The sequence below is a fragment of the Cyanistes caeruleus genome, unplaced genomic scaffold, assembly GCF_971803275.1.
Source record: "Cyanistes caeruleus unplaced genomic scaffold, bCyaCae1.hap1.1 HAP1_SCAFFOLD_89, whole genome shotgun sequence".
NCBI classification, from domain to species: domain Eukaryota; kingdom Metazoa; phylum Chordata; class Aves; order Passeriformes; family Paridae; genus Cyanistes; species Cyanistes caeruleus.
The window spans coordinates 1,204,809-1,232,000 of NW_028255894.1; the positions used below are offsets into that span (position 1 = coordinate 1,204,809).

A 27,192-nucleotide genomic window follows, 5' to 3' on the forward strand; every position below is an offset into this window, starting at 1 on the left:
CCATGCCAGGGCTGGTTGCCATGGACACCAGCTCAGGCCTGGAGCCAGAGCCCATTGCCATGGCAACCATTTGCAGTCCCATCCCCAGGCTCATGGGATCCCAGAGCCACAGAATTGGCTGAGTTGGGAGGGAGCCATGGGGATCCTCCAGTCCAACTGCTGGCCCTGCACAGGACACCCCAACAATCCCAGCCTGGGCCTGGCAGCGCTGGCCAAACGCTGCTGGAGCTCAGCCAGCCCTGGAGCTGGGAGCCTTCCCTGGGGAGCCTGTTCAGTGCCCCAGCAGCCTCGCGGGAAAAACCTTTTCCTCACATCCAGCCTAAACCTGCCCGCCTCAGCTCCAGCCGCTCCCTCCACTCCTGTCCCTGGGCACCAGAGGGAAGAGGTTCCCGCAGCCCCCAGCCAGGGACCCGCTCCCAAGGCTGCTGCCATGGCAACCAGGCCTGGCACCAGCTGGGATGCTCGGTTTCCACGGGCTGGGCTTCAGGAATGGCATTCCCCAATTTCCTGCTCCTGCTGAAACCGCGCTGCCGCTCGCTTCCCTCCCACCTCCCATGGAAAGCACAAAAGACAAAGATCCCAGGCTGGGATAAGAATAATTTATTGAGAACAGCAACGAGATAAGGCAAAAACAGGAACAGAAACAATTTTGGTAACAGAAAGGATAAGACAAACCATTCACAGAGAAAACTAAAACACCACCGACTGACTCTTCCTGAACATGCATTTCCTCCTGCCAAGAAAGGATACCCTTCTACTCTGGTGAGAGAGAGGGAGTCCTTTTCCTGCCCCTGGCAATGACCTGAGATGGGATTGAATATAATGGACCATGATCACAGTCTCACATTCTTTGATCCCACATCATGACATTGCCATGGGCAGGAAAAGGTACAGGTGTCTTCCCAGCATGGATCCCAGGGAACATGGATCACCAGGTCTCTTCCCAACATGGATCCTCCATGGGCGGATGAAGCTGGAGCAGTGCACAAAGCTCTTCCTGTATTTTGAGGCACTTGCAGGGCTTCCCTTACCGGTGCCTCCGTTGGTGTCTGGCCAAGTTAGACCTGTCTGAGAAGCTCTTCCCACACTGGGGACACTCGTAGGGCCTCTCCCCAGTGTGGATGCGCTGGTGCCTGATGAGGTGGGAGTTTTGCTTGAAGCCCTCCCCACAGTCAGGGCAGCGGAAGGGCCTCTCATCCGTGTGAATTCGCTGGTGCAGGACAAGATTGGAGCTGCTGTGAAACCTCATCCCACACTCAGAACACTCATAGGGCCTCTCCCCAGTGTGGATGCGCTGGTGGATGATGAGGTGGGAGCTCCTGCTGAAGCCCTTCCCACATTCCCCACACTTGTAGGCCCATTCCCCAGTGTGGATCATCTGGTGGCAGATCAGGGTTTTCCTCTGTCTGAAGCTCTTCCCACACTCCAAGCACTTGTAGCGCTTCTCCCCATCCTGAAGCCGCTCATGGACCACCAGCTCAGAGCCCCGGCTGGATCTCTGGCCACCTTCCTGGCACAGGGTGGGTCTTTCCTCCTCAGAGCACCCTGGGATGGGTTTGGATCCCCTTCTCCTGTGGGATCTCCAGAGCTTTTCCTCCCCATTGAATTCCTGCATTGTGGAGCTGCTCAAAATTGCTACTTCCATGAGGTTCTCCTGTGGGGATTTGTCCTCCCTGGTCTCCATCCTCAGCTCCTTGTCTGGGGGAGGAAGGACAAGGAGAGGATGGGATTTGCCTCCGTGCCAGAGGGAAGGGGAAGGAGATCCCCCCAGTGCATCCCCGGCAGGACGGCGTCGGCAGTGGGGTTGTCCTGCAGCCGGGGGCCATGCTGGGCTGGGAGATGGAGCAGGAGAGAGGGAGAAAGGGGCACTGAATCTCTCCTCACCTGCCTGGGTGTCATTGAAGATCTTCATCTTCTTCACAGCCTGCTTCTCCATCTTGCCAAGGTTTGGGATTGGGAAATCCTGGTTTGGGAAAAAATACAAGGAATGAGCACAATGAGTTTGATGGTTCCTCTTACCAAGCCCATCTCTAGAAGTCACCTGGGCATTTGAGGTGTCTTGGTTTGAAAGGTGTTTGCTAAGGAAGGCAGAAATCACCACTGAAATGGATAAAAATGTAAGCATCCCATGCCCTCCGTATTATTATAATCTTGAAACCAAAGTGCTCTTAGGTAACGTTATGGGAAAAGGAATGTAAGTTCTTTACTAAAGAAGGAAAATGAAAATGCAGCAGTATAAAAGAAAAAAACCAACAACAACAACAACAAAACAACCCACCAACAAAGTCAGGACCTTACACCCCGTTGGTCAGGGTGCTGGTAGCTGTCTGATTAAATGGTGGCTGCAGTCCTCCTGGAGTGACTGATGTGGTACTGTTGAAGCAATGATCCCATAGGAGATTGTAGCTTACCTCTGAAGTTCTGGTGCTGTAGATGGGTCTGGTCTCTCCTCTGGGAATCCAGTGGACAAAGACTGCCTCTGGTGTTTAGATTCTCAGATTATATCCATGCAGGAATGCTTGGTTCCTCCCCCTGGGTGGAGCATCTCACAATGGGATGATGTCATTTTATCAGTCCTGCAGTGAGACTCAATGGCCCATTAACAGAAGATATCTCCCTGGAGGAAGGATGGGTGGTGGAAGAGATAAAGAACACTGCCCCACCTGGTTTTAACAGCTGGCCCATTAACAGAAGATATCCCCCAGTTATGAGGGATGGGTCATGGAGAAGATAATGAAAATTGCTGTACCAGGTTTTAACAAATGGTGATAGAATACATACTTTTGGTTACATCTTGCATTGCAACCCAGGACATGGAGTCCATATGAACCCCCCAAACACCAAGATTCAGCCCTGAAAATGCCTTCCAGGAGTTCCTCATCTCTGGTCTCACTCCTTTGGTGTTCAGGGGTTCCTCCCTGTCCCAGCTGCCGGGGTTCATACTTGTACTTTGGGTCCCCTGTCTGCTCGGTCCTTGAGCTCTTCAGGCTGCTGGGCGTGCTAGGAATCAAAAAAGTTCCCCCTGTTTCCATCTCCCCACTTAGGGATGCTGGGACCCCCCAGTATCCCTCCAAGGGGCATTTTCCACTCAGCTTTGAAGTTCTTCATTCTCCAAACATCCCCACCCAAAAAGCACAACCCAAGAAGGACCCCCCCAGGATATCTGGGCCAAGTTCCCCCACCCCGGTCACCTGTGGGATGGGGGGTGATGATCCCAGAGGTGGGGGGGGCTGTGAATTCAGGGAGTGCTTGACCTCATGCTTCCTTCTCCTCTCCCTGATCCTCCTTTGTCCTTCCTTCAGGCTGAAGAAGCTGCTCAAGGAGTCAGAAGCAAAACTCCAAGTCCCTTGGAGCTTCAATCAGCCCCACTGAGGGCAGGGACTGCCCAAGGCTCCCCAGGGACTGGTGAGAACAGATCCTGGAGGCCAGGCTTGCCGGGAGCCAAAGGCTCTGAGCAGGGAACTGCAATGCTGAGCCAGCCCTGGCTGGGTTGGAGGAAGCAGAAAGGCCAAGCCCTGAGCCCAGGCCTGGCCCAGCAGGGCCTGTCCCTCACGGGTGGCTCGGGGCTCTTTGTGGGGCAGTGGGATGTGAGGGGCAGCAAGGACAAATGCCATAAACCTGTGTGACACTCCAGAACCTTATGGAACCAAGGGGCCAGTGGAACACCGTGGGAAGTTGTGAAACCAAGGGGATCGTTGTGGCACTCTTGGGCCCATGGAACCAAGGGACCAGTGGGACACTGTGGGGCCTCATGGAAACAAGAGGCCACTGTGAGCCTGCAGGGCTGTAACACCCCAGAACACTTCAATGCTGGTGGTAACCAAAGGTTCCTGTGCTTGAATTTGGTGCACAGGAGAAACAACAACCAGATCTTCTCAGCATGGACAGATACAAAGAATATTCTTGGTAGGACGGGACCCACAAGGACCATCAAGTCCAACTCTTAATATAATGGCCCACACAAGGATTGAACCCACAACCTCGGTGATGCTGGCACCATTCTCTGACCAACTGAGCTAAGAGGTCAAAATGACACAAAATTCTACTGGCAAAATATAGACGATCAAGGAACTTTGGCATAGGGTTTAATACAACATCCAACTGAACATAAAACTCTTACCAAAGCATTAACATTGCAACGTTAGCTCATTTAACCTAAAAAGTGTTAACCCTTAAGATTTTGGGTAACATTAAGATATCCAAAAATATTCCAGGTACGTAGGATAGGAAGGAGAATAAAAAGAGACCAGAAAGACAGAAGATCTACAGAAAGACACTTCCAGGATGATCCCAGTCACTCCCACTACAATCTCAGTCAATCCCAGTATGAGCTGTTGTACCAGCCACCCCCAGTATGGTTACAGTCACACCCAGGCCCTCCCAGTATGATTCCAGTCACGGCCAGAGTGACTCCCTGGCACTTCCAGGATGGGCCCAATTGCTCCCAGTCACCTCCAGCATGAGGTGGCACCTTTCCTATCACTCCCATTATGATCCCAGCTAGTTCCAGTAGGATTCCAGTATGACCCCAGCATGGGCACAGCTGCTCCCAGGATTATCCAGAGTGGTTCCAGTTGTTCCCATTTACCTGCACTGTGGTTTCAGTCTCTCCCAGTCTATCCAAGTTGCTCCTAGTCACTCCTCAGGTGCTTCCAGCCTGATCCCAGTTGCTCCCAGCCACTCCCAGTCACCCTGAGTGCAGTCCCAGTTGCTGCCAGTATGGTCCCAGTCTTGCCCTGCATAGCCCAGCTGCTCCCACTGTGATCCCAGTAGGATTCTAGTTGTCCTCAGCATGGTTCCAGTTGCTCCCTGTTCCTCCCAGTGTGATCACAGTTCACCCAGTTGCCCCCTAGTATAGTCCCAGTCCCTCCCCAGATGATCCCAGCCGCTCCCAGCATGATCCCAGTCATGCCCAGTTGCATCCAGTGCAGGCCCAGTCACTCCCAGTTATCCCCAGCATGGGGTCCCAGTTGTCGCCAGCATGGTTCCCATTGTTCCCTGTGTGTTCCCAGTCATCCCCAGTATGGTTTCAGACACTCCCAGTATATCCCAGTTGCCCTCAGCATGTCCATAGCCATTCCCAGACAGTCCTAGTAATCCCAGTCAAGTGCTTGTTATGCTGTTGGAGTCTGAGATACAGATTGTGTGCGCTTGTTTCTAATACTTAGTTATAGGATTCAAAAAAACCACTGAATTTCATATAATATGAAATTCATGAGCATGTTTTCATGGTGATACATGGAAACAAATGCTAAAGTTAGATAGGAAAAATGTAAGTGTGTAAATTAGAAAGTTTTTTAAATCACTGGGTGAAAAAGTAGTTTAGAAAACAAAAGACAAGATGGAGGATTTAGGGTGTTGTCTCTTGTCCTTCTTCTTTCTTCTTCATGTTCTTTTCCTAGGGGTTTTTGGGTAGTAGTAAGTGATTGGGTAAAAAATGCCACAGTGCAGCACACAGGTGTTGGGTCATTGGGTCACTAATAAGCATAATTTAGTTGGCATCTCTTAATTGGGTAAATGGACATATAAAAGACCTTGAAGAAGATCTTTGTCAGCCATTTTACCTCTTTTCTATCTTAGTGCACGTAGCTCTTTGTACCTTGTAATGCTGATAAGAAAAAATAAACAACTGAGACCGAATGAGAGAAAACTGCCTCCCTCTCGTCAATCTTCAGTTCAAAGGGAAAAAGAACCCAATCCAAAAGTCCTTTAACTAGACATTATCCCAGTATGATCTCAGGCTCAGTATATCCCAGTCGAGCTGGGATTCACTCCCTGAATTCACAACCCCCTATCCGTGGGATCATCACCCCCCCATCCCACAGGTGACCAGGGAGGGGGAGCCCAGCCCAGATATCCTAGGGGGTTCTGGGTTGGGTTTTTGGGGGGTGATGATTGGAGAATGAAGAATTCCAAAGCTGAGTGGAAAATGCCCCTTAGAGGGACATTGGAGGTTCCCAGTGGCAGCTGCTGTCAGAGGCAGCCTGGAGGAGCAGAGCCCTGTGTCCCCGAGGACCCCAAAGTGGGGAGCCCAGAAAGGGGGAGTGCCACAATTTACGGGACCCTCAACAGCCTGGAGAGGGGCAGGTGGGTTTCCATGGACCCCCTGCACCCCCAAGAAGAGAATAAGGGGAGCAGGGATCCTAGGACCTCAAAAACTTTCAGCATCCCTAAGTGGGGAGATGGAAGCCGAGGAAAGTTTTCAGATTCCTGGCACTCCCAGCAGCCTGGGTAGGGCATGGATTGAGTAGAGGGAGACCTCCAGTACAAGCGTGACCCCCAGCAGCTGGGACAGGGAGGAACCCCTGAACACCAAAGAGGAGAGACCAGAGATGGGGAACACCTGGGAGGCATTTTCAGGGCTGAATCTGGGTTTTGGTGTTTGGGAGGTTTATATGGACTCCATGTCCTGGGTTGCAATGCAAGATGTAACCAAAAGTATGTATTCTATCGTGATCCATTAAAACCTGGTGGAGCAGTTTTCTTTATCTCTTTCATCACCCATTCCCACATAACTGGGGGATATCTTCTGTTAATGGGCCAGCTGTTAAAACCAGGTGGGGCAGTGCTCTTTATCTCTTCCACCACCCATCCTTCCTCCAGGGGGATATCTTCCGTTAATGGGCCATTGAGTCTCACTGCAGGACTGATAAAATGACATCATCCCATTGTGAGATGCTCCAGCCAGGGGGAGGAGCCAAGCATTCCTGCATGGATATAATCTGGGAATCAGAGCACCACAGGCTGTCTTTCTTCACTGGATTCCCAGAGGAGAGACCAGACCCATCTACAGCACTGGAACTTCAGAGGTAAGCTACAATCTCCTATGGGATCACTGCTTCAACAGAACCACATCAGTCACTCCAGGAGGACTGCAGCCACCATTTAATCAGACTGCTACCAGCACCCTGACCAACGGGGTGTAAGGTTGTATTCTGACTGTCTCAGCGAGTTGTTTTTTGTTGTTTTTTTTGTTTTGTACTGCTGATTTTCATTTTAATTTCTTTAGTAAGGAATTATTCTTCCGATTCTTATATCTTTATCTGAGATCACTTTGATATCAAGATTATAATAATTAAGAGGGGGAAGGTTGCTTACATTTTTATCTATTTCAGTGTAGGTTTCTGCCTTCCTTAGCAAACACCTTTCCTTTCAAACCAAGACTCTCCAGATTCCTGGTGACTTCTAGAGAGGGACTTGAACAGAGGGACCTTCAAACTCAACGTGCTCATTCCTTGCTTTCTCCTGAACCAGGATTTTCCAATCCCAAACCTTGGCTGGATGGAGAAGGAGGCTGTGAGGAAGAGGAAGATGCCCCAGGACACCCAGGCAGGTAAGGAGGAAGTCAGTGCCCCTTTCTCCCTCTCTCCTGCTCCATCTCCCAGCCCAGCCTGGCCCCCGGCTGCAGGACAACCCCGCTGCCGACGCTGTCCTGCCGGGGATGCACTGGGGGGATCTCCTTCCCCTTCCCTCTGGCACGGAGGCAAATCCCATCCTCTCTTTGTCCTTCCTCCCCCAGACAAGGAGCTGAGGATGGAGACCAGGGAGGACAAATCCCCACAGGAGAACCTCATGGAAGAGGCAATTTTGAGCAGCTCCACAGCACAGGAATCCAACGGGGAGGAAAATCCCCAGAGGTCCCGCAGGAGGAAGGGCTCCAAACCCATCCCAGGGTGCTCTGAGGAGGAAAGACCCACCCTGTACCGGGAAGGCAGCCGGAGATCCAGCCGGGGCTCTGAGCTGGTGGTCCATGAGCAGCTTCAGGATGGGGAGAAGCGCTACAAGTGCTTGGAGTGTGGGAAGAGCTTCAGCCACAGCAACAGCCTGATCCGCCACCAGATGATCCACACTGGGGAATGGGCCTACGAGTGTGGGGAATGTGGGAAGGGCTTCAGCTTCAAGTCCCAACTTGTCATCCACCAGCGCATCCACACTGGGGAGAGGCCCTACGAGTGTCCCGAGTGTGGGAAGAGGTTTCAGACCAGCTCCAATCTCCTCCTGCACCAGCGGATTCACATGGATGAGAGGCCCTTCCGCTGCCCTGACTGTGGGGAGGGCTTCAAGCGAAACTCCCACCTCATCACCCACCGGCGCATCCACACTGGGGAGAGGCCCTACGAGTGTGGGGAATGTGGGAAGACCTTCATCCACAGATCCAACCTCAATACCCACAAACATATCCACACTGGGGAGAGGCCTTACAAGTGTACCCAGTGTGGGAAGAGCTTCTCAGACAGGTCTAACTTTGGCAGACACCAACGGAGGCACCGGTAAGGGAAGCCCTGCAAGTGCCTCAAAATACATGAAGAGCTTTGTGCACTTCTCCAGCTTCATCTGCCCATGGAGAATCCACATTGGGAAGAGACCTGGTGATCCGTGTTCCCTGGGATCCATGCTGGGAAGACACCTGTACCTTTTCCTGCCCATGGCAATGTCATGATGTGGGATCAAAGAATGTGAGACTGTGATCATGGTCCATTATATTCAATCCCATCTCAGGTCATTGCCAGGGGCAGGAAAAGGACTCCCTCTCTCTCACCAGAGTAGAAGGGTATCCTTTCTTGGCAGGAGGAAATGCATGTTCAGGAAGAGTCAGTCGGTGGTGTTTTAGTTTTCCCTGTGAATGGTTTGTCTTATCCTTTCTGTTACCAAAATTGTTTCTGTTCCTGTTTTTGCCTTATCTCGTTGCTGTTCTCAATAAATTGTTCTTATCCCAGCCTGGGATCTTTGCCTTTTGTGCTTTCCATGGGAGGTGGGAGGGAAGCGAGCAGCAGCGCGGTTTCAGCAGGAGCAGGAAATTGGGGAATGCCATTCCTGAAGCCCAGCCCGTGGAAACCGAGCATCCCAGCTGGTGCCAGGCCTGGTTGCCATGGCAGCAGCCTTGGGAGCGGGTCCCTGGCTGGGGGCTGCGGGAACCTCTTCCCTCTGGTGCCCAGGGCCAGGAGTGGAGGGAGCGGCTGGAGCTGAGGTGGGCAGGTTTAGGCTGGATGTGAGGAAAAGGTTTTTCCCGCGAGGCTGCTGGGGCACTGAACAGGCTCCCCAGGGAAGGCTCCCAGCTCCAGGGCTGGCTGAGCTCCAGCAGCGTTTGGCCAGCGCTGCCAGGCCCAGGCTGGGATTGTTGGGGTGTCCTATGCCGGGCCAGCAGTTGGACTGGAGGATCCCCATGGGTCCCTCCCAACTCAGCCAATTGTGTGGCTCTGTGATCCCATGAGCCTGGGGATGGGCCTGCAAATGGTTGCCATGGCAAGGGGCTCTGGCTCCAGGCCTGAGCTGGTGTCCATGGCAACCACCCATGGCATGGGGTCTCCATGGAGCTGCCAAGGGACTGACCATAGCAACAGGGGCTGTGATGGTTACCATGGAAACAGACCATAACAATGGGGCAGATGTTGCCATGGGAACAGACCATAACAACAGGGAGACAGCTCTGGCCAGGAGCAGCTCCTGAGCACAGCCCAGCAGGGCTGGGGCCCTGCCAGGGCAGCTCAGGGACACAGAGAGCAGGCCCAGACAGAGCTGCCAGGGGCTCAGCACTGGCAGGGGCTGTGGGATGTGCCAGAGGGGGCTGTGTCCCAGCAGCACCTCTGTGGCTGTGTCCTGGAGCCCCAGAGCAGCTGTGATGTCAGAAAGTGGCTGTGTGACATCTCCGAGTGGGCTGTGTGAGGTCACAGCTGGGGCTGTGACATGACAGAGTTTGTTGTGTGAGGTCACTGAGCAGCTACGGTATCATAGAGGAGATCTGTGACATCACAGTGCAGGTTGTGACATTGTAGTGTGGCTGCATGACATCACAGTGTGGCCTGGGTGATATCATTTAGTGGGTTGTGACATCACAGAGAGGACTATGACACCAGAGGTTAGATAGAGAATATCACAGAGAGGGTTGTGACATCACTGAGCAGACTGTGACACCACATGGTGGTGATATGAAATCCTAAAGTGGGCAGTGACATCATAGAAGAGCCATGTGACATCTCAGGACAGGTTGTATGACATCACAGTGCTGACTGTGACATCACAGAGTGAGCTATGACATCAAATGTGGCTGTGTGATATCACAGGAGGCTATGTGACATCACAAGGTGTTTTTGTGGCATATAGGAAGAGATGTGACATCACAGAATGGTGGTGTGACATCCCAGGGCAGGTTGTGTGACACCACTGAGTGGGCTGTGGCATCCCAGGTGGCTGTGTGACATCTCGAGGTCACTGGGGAGGTCACTCTGCCCCAACCTCCCTCACAGTTCCCCCCAGAGAAGGCCAATGCTGCCCTTGCAGCAGCCTGTCTGCACAGAAACACTTCCAGGGCTCTCTGCATTTCCCTTCCCTCACTCTTGCCTCACTCACACACCTCCCAACAACCCACTTGGTGCTTTCAGCTGCAAGGAGTTCAAAGCTTGTCTGTCCTTCAGCAGCTGCTCTAATTCCGCCTTCAGCCAACTCTGGGGTTGTGTTTATTGTAGAACTCCCTGTGTGTCTGAAACATTCCTTGTGTGGCTCTGCCTTGGGGAAGGGGAACCTCCTTGGTGGCACCTTGGCCTTGGCACACACTTGAGGAGGGTGTCTGTTTTCCATGGGGAAACTCAGCAGTTTTAGATTGCTAAAATCAAAGAAGGAAAACCCCTCTTTGCCTGAGTGCAGCCAGTTCTGTGAGCAAAGCAGGTCCCAGGGGAGTGAGGAGAGACAGGATGGGGCTGGGGAATGTGGAGCAAGGTTGTCCCCACTGGGTCAGACCTCAAGGCACAGCTTCTCTGAGCTGGCCAGACCTCCTTAGGAGAGACCCTGGATCAATATCCATCACTGAATGCTGCAATCACCTCTGCTCTAAAGAGAACAGTAAAAAAAAAAGACACCTTTTAAAATAGGAACAGATATTTCTTAGAAGCTCTTTGAACTATTTCTTCATAAGTATTGTAGGAAACTTTCCTAGAAACTGCACCTGACCAGAGGGAAATCAAGGCACAGCCATGGTTTGTTAGGATTTGCTTGATCCTAATGAGTCCTGTGGTGCATTTGGAGCTGAGCCCTTGAACCTCAGGGCCTGAGAGGAGATTGCACAAACCTTTCCAGGAGTCAAACTCAGAAGAAAAACCCAAAGTGTCTCCAAATATTAATGGGTACCACTGAGGTCTGTCCCCAACACAGGCTCCTCATGGACTCCTTGGAGGAGAGAACTGGAGGCCAGGATTGCACAAAAACCTCCCAGAGACTCAGTGTGGGAAGGAAAATCCAAAGTAGCTGAAAAAGCCCTGAGTATCTCAAAGTATTGATGAGCCCCACTAAGTGTCAATGCAAAGCTCCCAAGGGACTCGTTAAAGCAGATAATTGGGGCCATGATTGCACAAACTTCTCAGAGACTCAGGGTGGGAAGGAAAAAGGAAAGTACCTTAAGAACCTGAAGTACCTTGAAGCATTAATGAGCCCCACTGAGTGTTGTTACTGACAAAGGCTCTCAAGGGACTAATTACAGCAGATAATTGGAGGCCAGGATTGCACAAAGCTCTCAGAGACTCCAAAGCAAAAGCCAAAGTCCTTTGAAAAAGCTGCAGTCCCTGGGAGCATGAAGGAGCCCCCCAGGGCCATTCCTGAGCAAGGCTCCCCAGGGACTCCTTCCAGCAGATCCCTGAGGCCACTGGCATGTGGGCTAGGGGGGATGCTGAGGGCAGGCCAAGGGGGTGACAGTGGCCAGCCTTGCTGGGGCTGTGCCAGGAGGCCCCAGGGCCTCAGGACAAGGTGTCTCCTCACAGCCCTTGCTGGCACAGCATTGGCTGCTGTGGCCCAGGGCACCAAGCCTTGGCTTCTCTTTGTCCCCAGCTGTCATCAGTGCCTCCAGTTCTCTGCTCTGCCTGGGGCCTGGGGACACTTTCTCAGTCACATCCCTCAGTGGGACCCATTAAAAGTGAAAGAAACTTTGGAGTTGGATTCTGACTTGGAGTTCTTGAGAGCTTTCTTCCCCTCCCTGTCAGGGACTGATGTTCAGGGCCTCAGCACAAAGCCCCAAGAGGCTCATTAAAGTCCTGCTGCTGTGTCTGTGCTGCTGAGCTGGGCCGGGCTCCTGGCACAGAGGCAGCTCCTGGAAACCAAGAAGAGCTTCAAAAGCACATTTCTCTTGCTGAGCAGCTCTTCTGCCAGCCCAGCAGGGCTGGGGCACTGCCTGCAGCCACCCCGGGCACAGCCCAGAGGCACAGAGAGCTTCAATCAGTCAGGGCTGGGAAGGGGCTGAGAAGTGCCTGGGGCAGAATCCCTGCCAGCCCTTGGCACAGGAAGCCTCTGGCTGCAGGACAATGCAGCTGCAGCTCCTGGAGGCATCTCCTAAAGCTGGAACACCCCAGTGCCTACAGACTCTGTGAGTACAGCTCAGAGTATTTCTGGTGGAGGGGAGGTGAATGCTCCTAAAGCTCTGACATGCTGAGGGTTTCTGATCAGTCACAGAATATTTCCAAGACAAGGATTTTGATAAAAATGAGGACATTTTTCTAAGACTTTGTATTCAGTTTCCTACTATTTCAGAATGGCAGGGAGGAGGGATAACTATTAAAGGTATTGTGAATTTTGTCAATGCCTGAGGTATCTGAACTGTTACTTTGAGCGATCAGTAGGTTCACAGGAGATTCCTAATGTGTTTTCAGCCCTTCTGCCCATGGATTTCACCATGTAAATTATACAGGGACTACAGCAAATCAGGGGCTGCATGAAAGGGAAGTTTGTGCTTTTTTAATCTAGTGCTTTGGGTTGCCTGGATGGGAAATTGCACATTGATATTCAGCTCTCATTTCATTTCTCTATTCAACCTCTGATGACAGGTTGCAATAAATTAAAAAAAGTAAATTCTCAGATCTTAACCAGGCACTGACAGAAATCAGCACAGGGCCCCTTACAGGCAGCATCAGTGTCCTTTTCCAGCCTCCTCAGGGTTGCTCTGCCATTGCCATCAGAGCCTGCAGAGCCAGAGCTGCCCCTGGGCAGTGCCCTGAGCTGGGAGGGCTCTGCAGGGCAGAGCTGAGCCCCCAGGGCTGGGCTGGGCTGGGGCAGTGCTGGCAGGGTCCAGCCCTGGGCACAGGGCAGCAGCTGCTGGCAGGGACAGCTCCAGGCAGCAGAGCCCTGGGCAGGCAGTGGGGGGAAACTGCCACCAAGCTGTGCTGGGATATTTAAAGTCTTCTCCCAACCTAACTATTTCATGACTACTTTTATACAGATCCCCATGCCAAGACACAGCAAATGTCTCAATGCAAATACCTGAGGGTGACTGTCCTGCACTGGTGCTGCCTGGCAGGGGCTGGGCAGGGCTGGGCAAGGAAAGGCTTTTCCTCAGGGCCTGGCTCTCTCTCCTTGCCTTGCCCAGGTGCTCCTGGCATTGCTGACAGCTCTCTGGGAATGGCAGCTCCAGCTGCAGGGGCAGGCCCAGCCCTTGGGCTCCTCCTGTGCAGGCTGGGCACAGCAATGGGATGTCCCAGCTCCCTCTGCCCCAGGAGCTCTGGGCAGGGCAGGCTGGCAGGCTGGGAATGACCCGACTCTCCTCCAGCAGTGCCATGGACAGGACCCTTGGTGTGTCCTTGGGATGCCACCCAAGCTGTGAGCTGTCTCCAGGGGACACTGGGGACAGGAGTGTCCTTGGCCAGGAGTGGGGCTGAGACTCTGAGAAAGGCTGAACCAGTTTGCTCTACTGTGTGTCCCTCTGCTCTCAGCTGTGTCAGGCTGATTTCCAGGGAAACACAGTGCCTGCCTTCAGTCTCAGAAAGGGCAGCTGGGGACAGATGGAGTGACAGAGCAGCTCCCCTCACCCTCCACTGAGTTACAGCCAATGCTCCTGCATTGCACATTTCTCTCTGATCTCTCTGGGCACACCCAAACCCTCTCAAACTGCCTTTGGCCATCACCATTCCTGACCCCTGGGACAGGAGATGCTGCCAGGCTCCTCTGCCTCAGGAGCAGTTTGGGATGATGCAGTCCAACCCCAGGACTGGCCCCTGACCCCGTTCCCATGACCCCACTGCTGCAGAGCAGAGCTGACTCCTCACTGTCCATGGGCAGAGCCCCTTCTCATCACAGCTACGGGGCCAGATCCCAGCAGAGCTCCAGGCACGGGGCTGAAGGAAAAGCTCTGAGAAAAGGAAAATTGGGTGGTACTGAGCAGCAGGGACAGGGCTGGAAGAAGGGCATCTATAGCTCAGTAAAGTCTCTCCTGACTTGTCACTGTCTCCTCCTTCAACAGAACTCCATGGCCAGAGTGAAGAAATGTCCAACAGCAGCTCCATCAGCCACTTCCTCCTGCTGGCATTGGCAGACACACGGCAGCTGCAGCTCCTGCACTTCTGCCTCTTCCTGGGCATCTCCCTGGCTGCCCTCCTGGGCAACGGCCTCATCATCAGCGCCGTAGCCTGCAGCCACCACCTGCACAGCCCCATGTTCTTCTTCCTGCTCAACCTGGCCCTCACTGACCTGGGCTCCATCTGCACCACTGTGCCCAAAGCCATGCACAATTCCCTCTGGGACACCAGACACATCTCCTACACAGGATGTGTTGCACAGGTCTTTTGTTTTGTGTTCTTCATCTCAGCAGAGTATTTCCTCCTGACCATCATGTGCTACGACCGCTACGTGTCCATCTGCAAACCCCTGCACTACGGGACCCTCCTGGGCAGCAGAGCTTGTGCCCACATGGCAGCAGCTGCCTGGGCCAGTGCCTTTCTCTATTCACTGCTGCACACAGCCAATACATTTTCCCTGCCCCTGTGCCATGGCAATGCCCTGGGGCAGTTCTTCTGTGAAATCCCTCAGATCCTCAAGCTCTCCTGCTCCAAATCCTATCTCAGGAACTTGGGCTCATTGTGCTAAGTGCTTTTCTGTATTTTGGCTGTTTTGTGTTCATTGTTTTCTCCTATGTGCAGATCTTCAGGGCTGTGCTGAGGATCCCCTCTGAGGGACGGCACAAAGCCTTTTCCACCTGCCTCCCTCACCTGGCTGTGGTCTCCCTGTTCATCAGCACTGGTACATTTGCCTACCTGAAGCCTTCCTCCATCTCTTCCCCATCCCTGGATCTGGCAGTGTCAGTTCTGTACTCGGTGGTGCCTCCAGCCCTGAACCCCCTCATCTACAGCCTGAGGAACCAGGAGCTCAAGGCTGCAGTGTGGACACTGATGACTGGACAATTTAAAAAACATTAAAATGCTGGCCAATTCCTGCAAATCACATGTAATAAAAGTCATGTTTGATAATTCTTAGTGGTTTCATTTTGGAGGTTCTTCTTTTTTGTTTTACTTTTTAAATCTTGTCCTCCAAAAAATGTCATTTTCTGTGCCATTTCTCATTTTGTTTCTCTCCACCTTCCCTGTGGCCAAAGACTATGTCAATGAGGCGCTGCACTCTTGGTGGTTTTAAAGGAATTAAAAGATCTCCCAGGAAAGTTTTCTCCAGAGATGCCCTTTTTGTTCCCTTCTCTGGAGCTGCAGCAGCAGTGTCTGTGTGCAGAGCTGGGGGCAGATCAGTGCTGGCACAGCAGCTGTGCCCAGGAGCAGCAGCACTTGGTGTTGCCAGTGCTGCTCCCGTGCCACTGCCCCGCTGCCCTCCTGGCCCTGGTGTTGCTGCAGGGCCTGAGTGCTCTCGGGGCCGGGCACAGCCCTGGGGGTGGCAGTGCCGGGGCTGCAGCAGGGACAGGCCATGGGCACTGCTGGGGCAGCGCTGACGCCTCAGGGCAGGGCCTGGGGGCTCCAGGCTCCTTGCCCAGGCTCTCTCAAGAACACGGCCAGGCCAAAGCTCAGCACAGAAAACCCCCGTGAGCAGCCCCAGGCTGGCCGTGGGCAGGCTGGGGGCAAACAGCATGGCTGGGGCTCTGCAAGGTCCCTGGGGGAGACGGGAAGGAGCAGCAGAGCAGGGGCTGATCCATCCCCACTGCGCTGGACACCCCAGGGCAGCGTCCCAGAGCGTCCTCATGGAGCTACCAACAACATCCCCCCTGTGCAGCCCTGGCCTCTCCCCCAGCTCAGAGAGGTGCCGCATCCTTGCAGGCACAGACACGGCAGCACTGGCTCAGGAGCCCCTGTTTGCACTGCCCAGAGCAGGCGTCAGCACCCCCATGGTGCTGCTGTGGGGAGATGAACCTGAGGGGGCACAAATGCCATCAGCCCCTGGGGCCAGGAAGGGCTGGGGGACGGGAGGGAAACCACTCAGGTTTGTCATAGCCTCTGAAGTCACACAGAAAGTTTGTTCCCATGAGCTGTGAGTTTCCTGTGCCACTGCAGACGTTGTTGCTCAGAGCCAGGGCTGCCTGGCAGCCACCCCCAAATGGCCCTGAGCATTTCCTTTGCTTCACCTTTGCTTTCTTTACTCCTCCTGATCCAGATTTCTTCCTATTCCTTTTGATTAATAACCCCAGCTCCTTCAGCCACTCTTGAAAGGACTTGTGCTCCAGACCCCTCACCAGCCTTGTTGCCCTTCTCTGGACATGCTCTAGCCCCTCCATGCTGCCCAACCAGTGCCAAGCACAGGGAAAGAATCCGTGCCCTGGTCCTCCTTGCCACACCGTTCCTGATCCAGGCCAGGAGCCATTGGCCTCGTTGGCCACCTGGGCACACTGCTGGCTCATGCCCAGCCTGCTGTCCATCAGTGCCCCAGCTCCCTTTCTGCCTGCCTGCTGTCCAGCCCCTCTGTCCCCAGCCTGGAGCACTGCAGGGGTTGTTGTGGCCAAAGTGCAGGACCTGGAACTTGGACTTGTTAAACCTCACCTTGTTGGGTTTGGGCCCTGGATCCAGCCTGTCCAGCTCCCTGTGCAGAGCCCTCCTACCCTGCAGCACATCAACACTCCCAGCCAACCTGGTGTCACCACGGTTCCATGGGGCCCTAGAGTGTCACAATGGTCTCCAGGATTCCATGAGGACTCCCAGCAATCCAATTTTGGATCATACTGGGAGTGACTGGACTCATTCTGGGAGTATCTGAGAGTGACTGGGAACATACCATGCACATCATCCCCCATACTGGGGGTGACTGGGAGCAACTGGGAGCACGCTGGGAGCCAACGGCATCATCCTGGGACTAACTGGGTTGATCTAGCCAGAGGCAACTGGGACCATCCTGGGAGTGCTGCCTTGTGACAAGGATCATACTGGAGCTTACTGGGCTCATACTGGTGTTGAAAGGGAACAACTGGGATCTCTGAACACCAAAGGTTCCTTTGCTGCTCACTTACGAAGGAGCTTCCCAGTATCCATGTGTGAGCGGACCTTCACCTGAACCAGATGCTGTTAGGAGAAAAAGCTGCCTCTGCTGGAAAATCCCACACAACAAGTCAATGCCAAGAGAGCATTTTGCTTTCACAACTTCCCTCCTGGAGCCACAGTCCTTTTGGATCACACAGCAAGCAAGAGAACAGCACAAAATACAAGGCTGTGTCCAGTTTTTGGCTGGATCAGCAAACAGAGGGAATGCCAGGGTTCACTGCCACAGACTTTCCTCTTGGGGAACAGAACCCCCCCAGGCTCCATTCCAAATGCTGTGCACACCCTGCTGGCCAAAAATAACCCCTTTCTAAGAAGTTGTTGGCAGGAGCTTTCCCAAATAAATGGCATCTTAATGGCAATTTTCTTTCAAAATCACCTCTGTTCCAAAGGAAGAATGGAAAGCCCACAGCAATCCCAAAGGCACATATGGTGCACCTGGGGAAATCCTCGACTTAGGGGCACAGTGGGTTAAAAAATACCCATCAGAAGCCCCAGAGTGCAGAGTGCAAACTGCAACAACCACTTGCTGGATCATTTTGCCTGTGCTGCACACATCTGCAGACTGTCTGTCCCCCTGCCAGGACAGAAGGACACCCGTCAGGGGCTGGGCTGGCTGCTGAGAATGCCTCGGGCAGGAGGATCCTCAGGCAATGAGCAGGTGCCCAGAGCCGCTCTGACACTGAGGCCTCTGTGCCCCACAGCAACGGGAACACCACAAGGACACGGCAACGTTCCTGTGACATCACAGCAGCAGCTCCCCCAAAAACCGCCTGCAAGGTTCTCCTGGGTCACCAAGGAGCACAAGGGATCCTCAGAGGGCACAACCTATTGCTCAAGGGATCCAAGAGGAACTCAGAAAATGCAGCAAATGAGGACACCCCACAGCCCAGCCTGAACACTGAGAAGGAACAAAGATGTGACCAAACCAATGGAAATACAACTTTTGGTCACTGATGCTTCTGACTAAAACCAGCAAGGCTTGTTCCATCTTGGACCTTTATTCTAGTTGTAGAAACAAGCAAGGTTCTCTACTGTCAATGTACAGAAAGCAGGAACTTGGGGGAAAGAAGGCTGAGAGTGCCAAAGCCTTGTGTAACTCCTTGGACATCTTGTGGCTGAGGGTGTCCAAGGCAATGGACTCACAAGTGGGGTCCCTGCCCTCCCCACTGACAGCTGCCATCTCTCCTTCAGCCCCACACGTGTCTCCAACAACCTCCTGTCAAGGGCCTCCATCCACACATTCCATCACCAGCCACAGATCCTCATCCACGAGGTCACCCAGCATCCCTGAGGCCACAGCAGGGAGTGCTCCTGGCATCTGGTAGAGCACTGTGGCTTTCCTGGGATCCTTCTGGTGCCTGTGGCTGAGAGGAGTGGGGTGGATGGAACCAGGACGAGTCACAGATCAGCAGCCCCACTGCAAGCAGTGCTTTCTCCTGCTGTGTGGGGACCGTGGGGTGACTGATATTGGGACTCCTCTGGCTTTGGTCCTGCAGAGCACACAGTGGCTCAGACACTGGGCTGAGGGAAGGGGTGCCATGGAAACCCAGCACAGGCATTTCTCTTTGGAGAAGGGGTTCTGCAGGGAGAAGGGAGAAGAAGAGACTTTCCTGTCTGCTGAGATTCCCCCTCCTCTTTCAGCAGCCATTCCACAATCCATCAGTACCAGAGTTCATAGGATCACTTCCATGCCAGGGAGCACAAGGCACTCAAAACTGAACCCTGCCAGAGCCCAGCCCTGCCTGCCCATTTGGAGGGTGTGGGGGAATGGAATTTCAGCAGGAGCTGACCCACAATGATACTTTGCCACTGGTGGGTTTCTCACAGCCTTAGAAGGAGTTTGAGATCTCTGTCCCCAACACCTGCTCACCCTTCAAGTGCACACACGTGCCTGGGGGCAATTCAGGTTCCCTGGAGTGGTGGCTGCTTCCCTTTGAAACAGGAGCTGCTGTCTTTTCCAATGTGCTTAACTCCCTTCTACCTATTAGAAAGTGGGTGAGTAAAGGAAATGACCCTGGAGGAAGGGGACCAGAAACTGGGAGAAGGATGAAACACATCTGAATTACAAATGAAATCTTTTTCAGTTTATTTCTTTACTACTAATCTATTACAAACAAAAACATGTTTCTGAGCTGATTGTTGGGATTCAGAAGAATTATTATTCAAGAAATAAACTTGTTCTTGTTGTTATTATTATTTATTAGTATTACTTTTCACTGTCAAGACTTTTAAATCTTAGACATGAATAAAAATGGCTGGATGTCTCTCACTGGGAAAATTCCCTTGCTTTTCCCACCAGGATTAAACTGTACTGTCTTTTCCAAGTTGCCAGTGGATTCTAAAGATGGAAAATCCTTTTAATGGTGGGTTTAGTGTGGTTTGGAGCTGGGGAAGAGTCTCATCCCTTCCCAGAGGTGCCCCAAGCCCTCTCTGCTGCCACATCTGCACTTGCGGCCCCTCACGGCTGCTCTGCCCTGGGGACATGGTGGGACCCCTCCTGCCAGGGCTGAGGCTCCTCACGGCCCCTCACAGCCCCTCATGGCCCCATAGAACCTCTCATGGCCCCATAGAACCTCTCATGGCCCCACAGAACATCTCTTGGCCCCTCACAGCCCCTCATGTCCCCTCACTACCCCTCATGGCCTCACAGAACCTCTCATGGCCTCATAGAACCTCTCACAGCCCCTCATGTCCCTTCATGGCCCCTCATTTCCCCTCACAGCCCCATAGAACCTCTCATGGCCCCATAGAACCTCTCATTTCCCCTCACAGCCCCATAGAACCTCTCATGGCCCCATAGAACCTCTCATGGCCCCACAGAACCTCTCATTTCCCCTCACAGCCCCTCACAGCCCCAGGGGCTCCTCCCAAAGGAGAAGGGGTCGGGCCCTGCTCACTCTCCTTTTATTTCGGTCCCTTCACAGGGCCGAGTAAAGAAAGGCTGAATGGAGCCTTTCCCCAGCGTTTCCCTCGGGGTTCATTGCGGGCTGAAGCTCTGTGCTGGCGCTGGCCCCAGCACCAACATCCCTGCAGCCCCCAAGGCCTTTGCTGTCCCCCCGTGTCCATTCCCTGTCCCCGAGTCCCGCCCGGCTCTGGCAGCAGCAGCAGCCGCAGCGCAGCGGGCGCAGGCCCGGCCCGGCCGGGGCTCCCGGCCAGGAGCAGCAGCAGCGCCGGCCCTTCCCACCTGCTCCTGCCTCGGCTCCCCAGGGCTTTTGCCAGGGCAATGCTGGACTACAGCAACAATCCCCCGCAAACAGCCCTGATTCCTCAGGCCCGCCTCTGCTGCCCTCAGCCAGACCTCAGAGGAAGAAAGGATCGGGTTCCAGCGCTGTTTTCAGCCCTGTTTTACTCACCCTGAGGTGACAGCAGGAGGCTGTTGGTGCCCTGGCCTTGGCAATTGTAGATCCCGGCTGCTCTTCCCTTCTTCTGCTTGCCACTTGAATTTTAGCAGTACAGCTGCAATTGCCTCTTTCAATCAGTGCTACCCACTGTGCTTTTATCACAGGGAACTCAGGATTTTTGTTTCAGGCATCATGATCAGTAGAGATCAAAATGCTCCCAAGTCCCTCAGCACTAAGTCGAGGGGAATTAAAGCCACACAGATCACATTTGCAGTGCTCAAACACAGCCCTGTTGCTGCTGCTGCTGCTGAAATAGAATCAACTGGCAGAGGTCATCACAGAAATTGCCTCTGCAGTGGCAAATAAAATGAAAAAAACCACCAGGAGAAAGAAAAACCAGAACTCCCCAACTCGCTTCATTGTTTCTTCTGAGCAGCAGAAGAAAAAGGAACAGGGCACCTTTCAGGCAGTTCCACAAGCCCAGGGTTCTCATTTCCTGGGGAATCTGAGATGCAATTGGCCTTGTTAAAAGGATAAAAGCAAGGGGAATGAATTGGGAATTATTAGGAAAAAATGACCCTTCTTACACACAAAGTTCACCAAGTCATTCCCTGCATTTCTCCTTTTCACATTCTTTCTCTCATCCACTGACAGGTCCAGCTTATCATGTTCTGCTGCTTATCATCACCTGATTGTGCTCTTGATTTCTCCCACTGCAAGAGATGTAGAATCATCTCAACTGAACACAGAAACAAACTCCCTCTGTCAGCCCATCTTCATGTTCCAGATCACTTTCCAGATGTCCAGGGGGCTGTTGGAATGATGAGCTCTCCACTGCTGGCTGCAGGCTCTGGAGATTCTTTCTCCACATTCAGCCAGGCTTGTATTCTCCAACAGTTCCTGGTAGCCCATCATGTTTTCTTTGGGTAGAAGAGGAACAATGAAAACCTCACCAATGGCACAGCTCCCCTGTGCACAAGGAAAAGAAAGAACAAGTTGTCAAGTTCTTCAAACATTTGTCCTGCTTTGCTGCAAGAGTTGTGCTGCACTCACAGTGTGGGAAGCCAAGAGAAGCTGCAGCTGGGGGCACATCTTGTGACAGGAGCTGTGCCTTGTTCTCCAGGACAGGTTTTTGGAAAGAACAGACGAGACTGGGGAGAAGATTCTGGGAAAATTGAAATAGCTTTGTGAAGAAATTAAAATAAAATCCAAAGAAACAACCACTAAGTTTTTTTACTATTTTTCTCTATTTATTTTTATGTTCCCCTTTTCCATCTTGCACTGTTTCTCCATCCCATTCATTCCAAATGGCTCTCACCTCTAAGATTTGAGACTTGGCAAGTTTTAGACACTGTAAAATACCCTGAGCTATAGCCAGTTTGCCTTGCCCTGTTTTCCTTGGAAAGCAATGCTGGAGACACAAGTGCAGTGCTTGGCTCAGGTACAAATTCTGCATTCAGGGAATGTGCTCAGACGGTGTCTGAGCCTCAGCAGGGACAAGGCACAGCAGCAGCCAAGGGCATTGCTGTGCCCCTGTGCAGGAGTCCAGACTCTGGCTCTTGGCTCAGCAGGGCAAAGTTGCCGTGTTTGGCCAGGCTCAGGGGCTGCCCGGGGAGCGCGGGGCTCGGGGCGGGGCCGAGCGGGCAACGGACAAACGGACACGGGGACAAACGGCCCCGGGGCTTCAGTTGCAGCGGCAGCGGCGGCAGCAGCGGCAGCAGCGGCGGCAGCAGCAGTGGAAGCAGAAAAAAAGCGAATTTCTTGACTCCGTCGATTCTCCTCTCCCTCTCCCACTGTCCCGCACCCCATCCCCGTCTCCCTTTTCCTGTGTCCCCTTCTCTTCCAGGTTCCCTCTCCCCGTGCCCGCCCGGGCCATGCCCCCGGTCCGCCCCCGGCCCCGGGTGGGGCTGCCCCGTCCCCGGCCCCGGCCCCGTCTCCGTCTCCGCCCATCCCGCCGAGGTCTCCTCTTCGCCTGGCTCTGGCTGTGCTGGGCGGGCATCAGTGCCAGGGGCTGGGGCGGCATTGCCGCCCTCTGTCTCCGCCTGGGCCGACCCCGGCCCCGGCCCCGGCCCCGGCTCCTCCCGGGGCCCGCGGAGGACACAGGCGGTGCGGCCGCTGCCGCCGCCTCCGCTGCGGCTTCCCCGGCCCGAGCTCCGCCGCTGTCGCGTTCCAATGAGGGAACGCCTGCGGGTGCCCGGCCCGGGGAGCTCGGGGAGCGCTCGGGGGCCGTTCCTGGCCCCGGGCCGAGCACTGACGGCCGCGTCTCTTCCCCAGGGAAGGCGCAGCAGGCCCTGCAGCAGCGCTACCGAGTGGGTTCACTGCTGGGGCGCGGCGGCTTTGGCAGAGTTTTTGCGGCCACTCGGCTCTCGGACGGACTCCCGGTGAGCAGAGGGGCCGGCGGCGGGCGGAGGAGGAGGAGGGGGCGGAGGAGGAGGATGGGGCTGGACACGGTGGGCGGTGAGCTGAATCCGCTGTTCCCTTTGGCTTGCAGGTGGCCATCAAAAAGGTGCCACGGAACCGCGTCCGGCACTGGGGCGAGCTGGTGAGTGAGCGGGGCCAGCGGCAGAAGCCGGGCCGTGCCGGGCGGGGATGAGCCGGGGCCCGGCAGGGTGGGAGCCGCCAGGACACCTGCAGGGAGAGCGGGCGTGGGGCCAGCGGAGGGCACAGAGCATCCCGGGCTGGCTGAGGGCTTCCCGAGCCCTGGCACGGCCTCAGCCCCACTGACGGCACCGTGCTCCTCCCGCAGCCCGACGGCACCAGCGCACCCCTGGAGATAGTGCTGCTGGACAAGGTGTCCACAGGCTTCCCCGGTGTGGTGCAGCTGCTGGAATGGCTTGAGCTCCCCAACACCATCGTGATGGTGCTGGAGCGCCCGGAGCGGTGTCAGGACCTGCGGCGTTTCATTCGGGCACGGAGGTTCCTGTCCGAGGAAGAGGCGCGGGAGCTGTTCCAGCAGGTGCTGGCGGCCGTGCGGCACTGCACCAGCTGCGGGGTCCTGCACCGAGACATCAAACCTGAGAACGTCTTGGTAGACCTGGACACCGGCGAGGCAAAACTGATTGACTTCGGCTGTGGCACCTACCTGCAGGACACAGCCTACACTCAATTTGCAGGTGAGCCCACACAGGGGTGGTGATCCTGGTCCTGGCATCTCCTGGCCCAACCTGGGTGTGGCAGCAGGGATTCTCCCAGGACTGGGGCTGGGGCTGGGGCAGCCAGCCTGACAAAACCCCCATGGGTGGGGATAGCAGAGAGGGGCAGCCAGAACCTGTTCACCTGCTGGTTTGGTGTGCAGGTGAGAATGGGCTTGGACTGCTCTGCTCACCTGGTTTGCCTTGGTTCAAGATATTTTTTGGGCAATGCCAGCAGGGAGGATGTGGGTGTGGTTTTTCCCCAGCACTGAGTGGGTATTTCCCTTTGTGTGTCATGGTCGGGCCTTGCCAGGGTTTCTGCTGCCCTCTTCCAGCACCAGTGGCTTCTTTTCCAACCCCAAGTTTGTACCCAAGTCCCAGGTGCTGGGAGAGGGCAGCAGGTCACCCCGTGTGCCACTGGGGCAGCCCCCACATGCCCAGGGATGCTGGGGCCAGGCTCTGGGAGCAGCAGCATCCCCCTGATGAGCTCCATCCATATTCCATAGGAACACCGTCATACAGCCCCCCGGAATGGAACGACTTCGGGTGGTACCATGGCGAGGCAGCGACCGTCTGGTCCCTGGGCATCCTGCTGCACGAGATGGTCTGCGGGGAGCACCCTTTCAGGAGGGGCAGGAACATCAGATGGGGCCAGCTCCCGCTGCCACAACGGCTCTCCCAAGGTGGATCCTCATCTCTGGGCACGGGGGGAACACCAGTGTTGGGAGACAGCAGCGGGCTCGTGAGCATCCCGCTCTGGCAGCTGCTGAGGAGGTGGCACATGTCCTGCTCTCCTGCTCTCCTCCAAAGCAAAGAATTGATGAAAAAGTTTAGGCCCAGCTCTGAGCACATCCAGCGTGGCCTGGGCACGGGAATAGTGGGGCAAAGCTGACAGGAGCCTTCTCCAACTGACCAGTGGTTTGTGGTTTCTCTCCCCAGACTGCCAGATTCTGATCAGGTGGTGTTTATCCCTGAACTCCTTGGACAGGCCCTCATTAGAAGACCTGTCCTGTGATCCCTGGATGCAGGATATTCATCAGCCCTAGAAGAAGGGAGAGAGCCACAGGCACAGTGATGCAGGGACCTGGTAAGTTACAGCTCCACACATGCCCTGGCAATCAGCAGCAAAGAAACCCAGACTTTTTTGTCCTGCCTGTGTCACTGCACTGGGGTCATCGAATGGGAACACACAGCCCTTGTGCTGGAGCTGAGCTGCTCTGCCCAGCACTGGTGGGCACCATCTGAGCTGGTTTTGCTTGTCCTGCTTCACTGACAGCCGGGCCCTGGGCAGAACCCTGACAGCCTGGTGTCACCCCAGGGAAGAAGGAGCCCCTGGAGAAGCTGTACCAGGTGGGGCTGCTGCTGCTGCTGGAGACATGGAGGACAGCAGCAAGGATGACAACCTCTTCCTCCACCTGGCCAGCGGGAGCTGGCGATGATGGACTTTGATTCTGGCACCTTCTTCAAAGCCAGGCTCCACAGGGAATTTTCAGGTAAGTCCAGACCCAGGGGGATGCTCCCAGATTTGTGCATTGGCCGGGAACCAAAGGTTTCCCCTTTGCTGGGGCAGATGCAACTGATTCCTCAGTGGCTGCCCAGCTGGTTTTTGGCAGGGCTGGGGACGTGGGCTGGGGTGGTTACAAAATGGGAGTGGGATCCTGGCCCTGCCAACAGCCCCCAGCACCCACCGTGCCCCGGGCTGGGGCTGGGGCAGCCAGCCCGACACAAACAAACCCCCATGGCAGGAGCACAGGTGGGACTCCAGAACCTGAGCACGGCTGCTTTGCTGTGCAGGCAAGGAAGGGCTTGGGCTGCTCCACTCCCCTGCTTTGCTTTGGGATCACCGTGATTTTGGGGGACAGTGCAGGGGGGAAGGGAGAAAGCATGGGCTTCCCTCAGCCATGGGTGGGTTTTTCCCCAGAATGTAGGGGTTGGGCCTTCCTCAAGCTCCTGACAGACATAAGATTTTTTACCATTTTTCTTGTTTCCCCTTTTTGTCTGTAACCTATTTTCATTAATTTGTTGTTTGTTTTTCTAAAGGAAGCGTTCCAGGTGGGGTCCAGTCTGGATCAGGAAGTGCTTGGGACCAGCTGTGGCGTGGATGGGCCGTGCCCTTGGAGAAGACTGAGGACATCGTTTGGGACCAGCTTTTCTTGTGGCAGCGGATGGTGTGAGGTGGGTCCTCATCTCCTTGGCATGGGTGGGACAAGAGCTTTTGGGAGATGGCAGCGGGCACAGGAGCATCCCGCTCTGGGCAGCTGCTGAGGGGCTGGATCTGCCGTGGCTGGCTGCAGGCTGGGCACATGTCCTGCCCTCCTGCTCTGCTCCCCAAGGCAGCAGTGATGGGCAGCTCTGGGCCCAGCTCTGAGCACGGCCAGCATGGCCTGGGCACCGCGGCTGGCTGGGACAAGGGGACAGGAGCCTGCAGCTGACGGGCGGTTTCTGCTTTCTCTCCTTGCAGCCGGGCTCTGCGGATGCTGAGGCTGCTCTGGGCTCTGCCAGGGCTCTGCTGGGCTCAGCACCGGGCCGGGATCAGCCAAAGAAGAAACGCTGTGACCTGCAGCAGAGACTTGAGCATTTTGGCAATGCAGCTCAAGTCTGCACAGTGTCCACCACCAAGGGAAAACATGACACCTCCCAAAAATTAAACTTGTTCCATAACTTCTGAAATGAAATCCATCTGGGATGACCCCAAATGACATTTTTCAGCTTGCTCAAGCTGTAGCTCAGCCCTTCTCTGAACAGTTCTGTCCCCCACCTGCCTTTTACTTCACAACTGCTCCCTCCTTTCCCCCAGTGAGTTCCCAGCCCATCACAGTCTCCATCACACTGCAGCCTTCCTTGATGCACCTCTCCACGAGGAAAGCCAAGCCCCAGTCTCAGGGACTGTTGGGGGTTAGGTGTCTTTCTTTTTTATTTCTGGCTTGCCCATAGGATTTTTACCCATTAGTTTGGGGTAAAACCTAACTGTGGGTACTTGGTGGGTGCTTGAAAAAAGACAAAGAGTTTGGCCGGGACCAAGGAGGGAAGGGGGCAGGAAAAAAAGGAGGGTGGCGACAGTTTGGTGGGCTTTCTTCAGTTTTGGAGAAGGACACTTCGGGCGCAGAGTTGTTGTGGTGGGGAGAAGGGAATTTCACCATCACCCAGACGGAGCTGCTGCTGCTTCTCCTCCTCCCCTCTTTGTTGGTGGCCTCGCACCCCCTGTCCTGCCGGGACGTGTGGCAGTGCCAGGCACCGCCGCGGAGCTGCTGATCCACCTCAGCCACCGGCCCAGGATCTCAGCTCATCCCTGCTGTTCCAGCTGAGTGTTCCTCAGAGCCCTGCAGGAGCACCGGGACTGCCCGCCCGAGGGGGTTTGTGAAACAAAGCCTCTCCTCCATCCCGTCTCAGCCGAGAAAGCTGTCACGGGGCCCCTGGTTCTGTTTTCTTGTTAATGCTGTAGTTATTGTTGTTTGTTTGCCTGGTTATAAATTCTAATAAAGAGCTGTTATTCCTATCCTCAGA

General features: G+C 54.6%; 1 protein-coding gene across 1 annotated transcript; it reads left to right on the forward strand.

Moving 5' to 3' along the window:
• Positions 1–2,105: 2,105 nt before the first annotated feature.
• On the forward strand, positions 2,106–27,192 carry LOC147646648 (serine/threonine-protein kinase pim-1-like). The gene is made up of 7 exons (XM_086873158.1): positions 2,106–2,117; positions 23,304–23,670; positions 24,195–24,371; positions 24,628–24,775; positions 24,965–25,181; positions 25,729–25,863; positions 26,150–27,192. The coding sequence occupies exons 1-4, from the start codon at positions 2,106–2,108 to the stop codon at positions 24,732–24,734; spliced, it is 663 nt and encodes a 220-aa protein (XP_086729284.1). The 3' UTR covers positions 24,735–24,775; positions 24,965–25,181; positions 25,729–25,863; positions 26,150–27,192.

Bases quoted from the DNA above. Each gene is read 5' to 3' on its own strand.
- LOC147646648 (XM_086873158.1), top strand. The intron at 23,671-24,194 runs GTGAGCCCACAC...CATATTCCATAG, and splicing joins AGCCTACACTCAATTTGCAG to GAACACCGTCATACAGCCCC. The intron at 24,372-24,627 runs GTGGATCCTCAT...TTCTCTCCCCAG, and splicing joins GCCACAACGGCTCTCCCAAG to ACTGCCAGATTCTGATCAGG.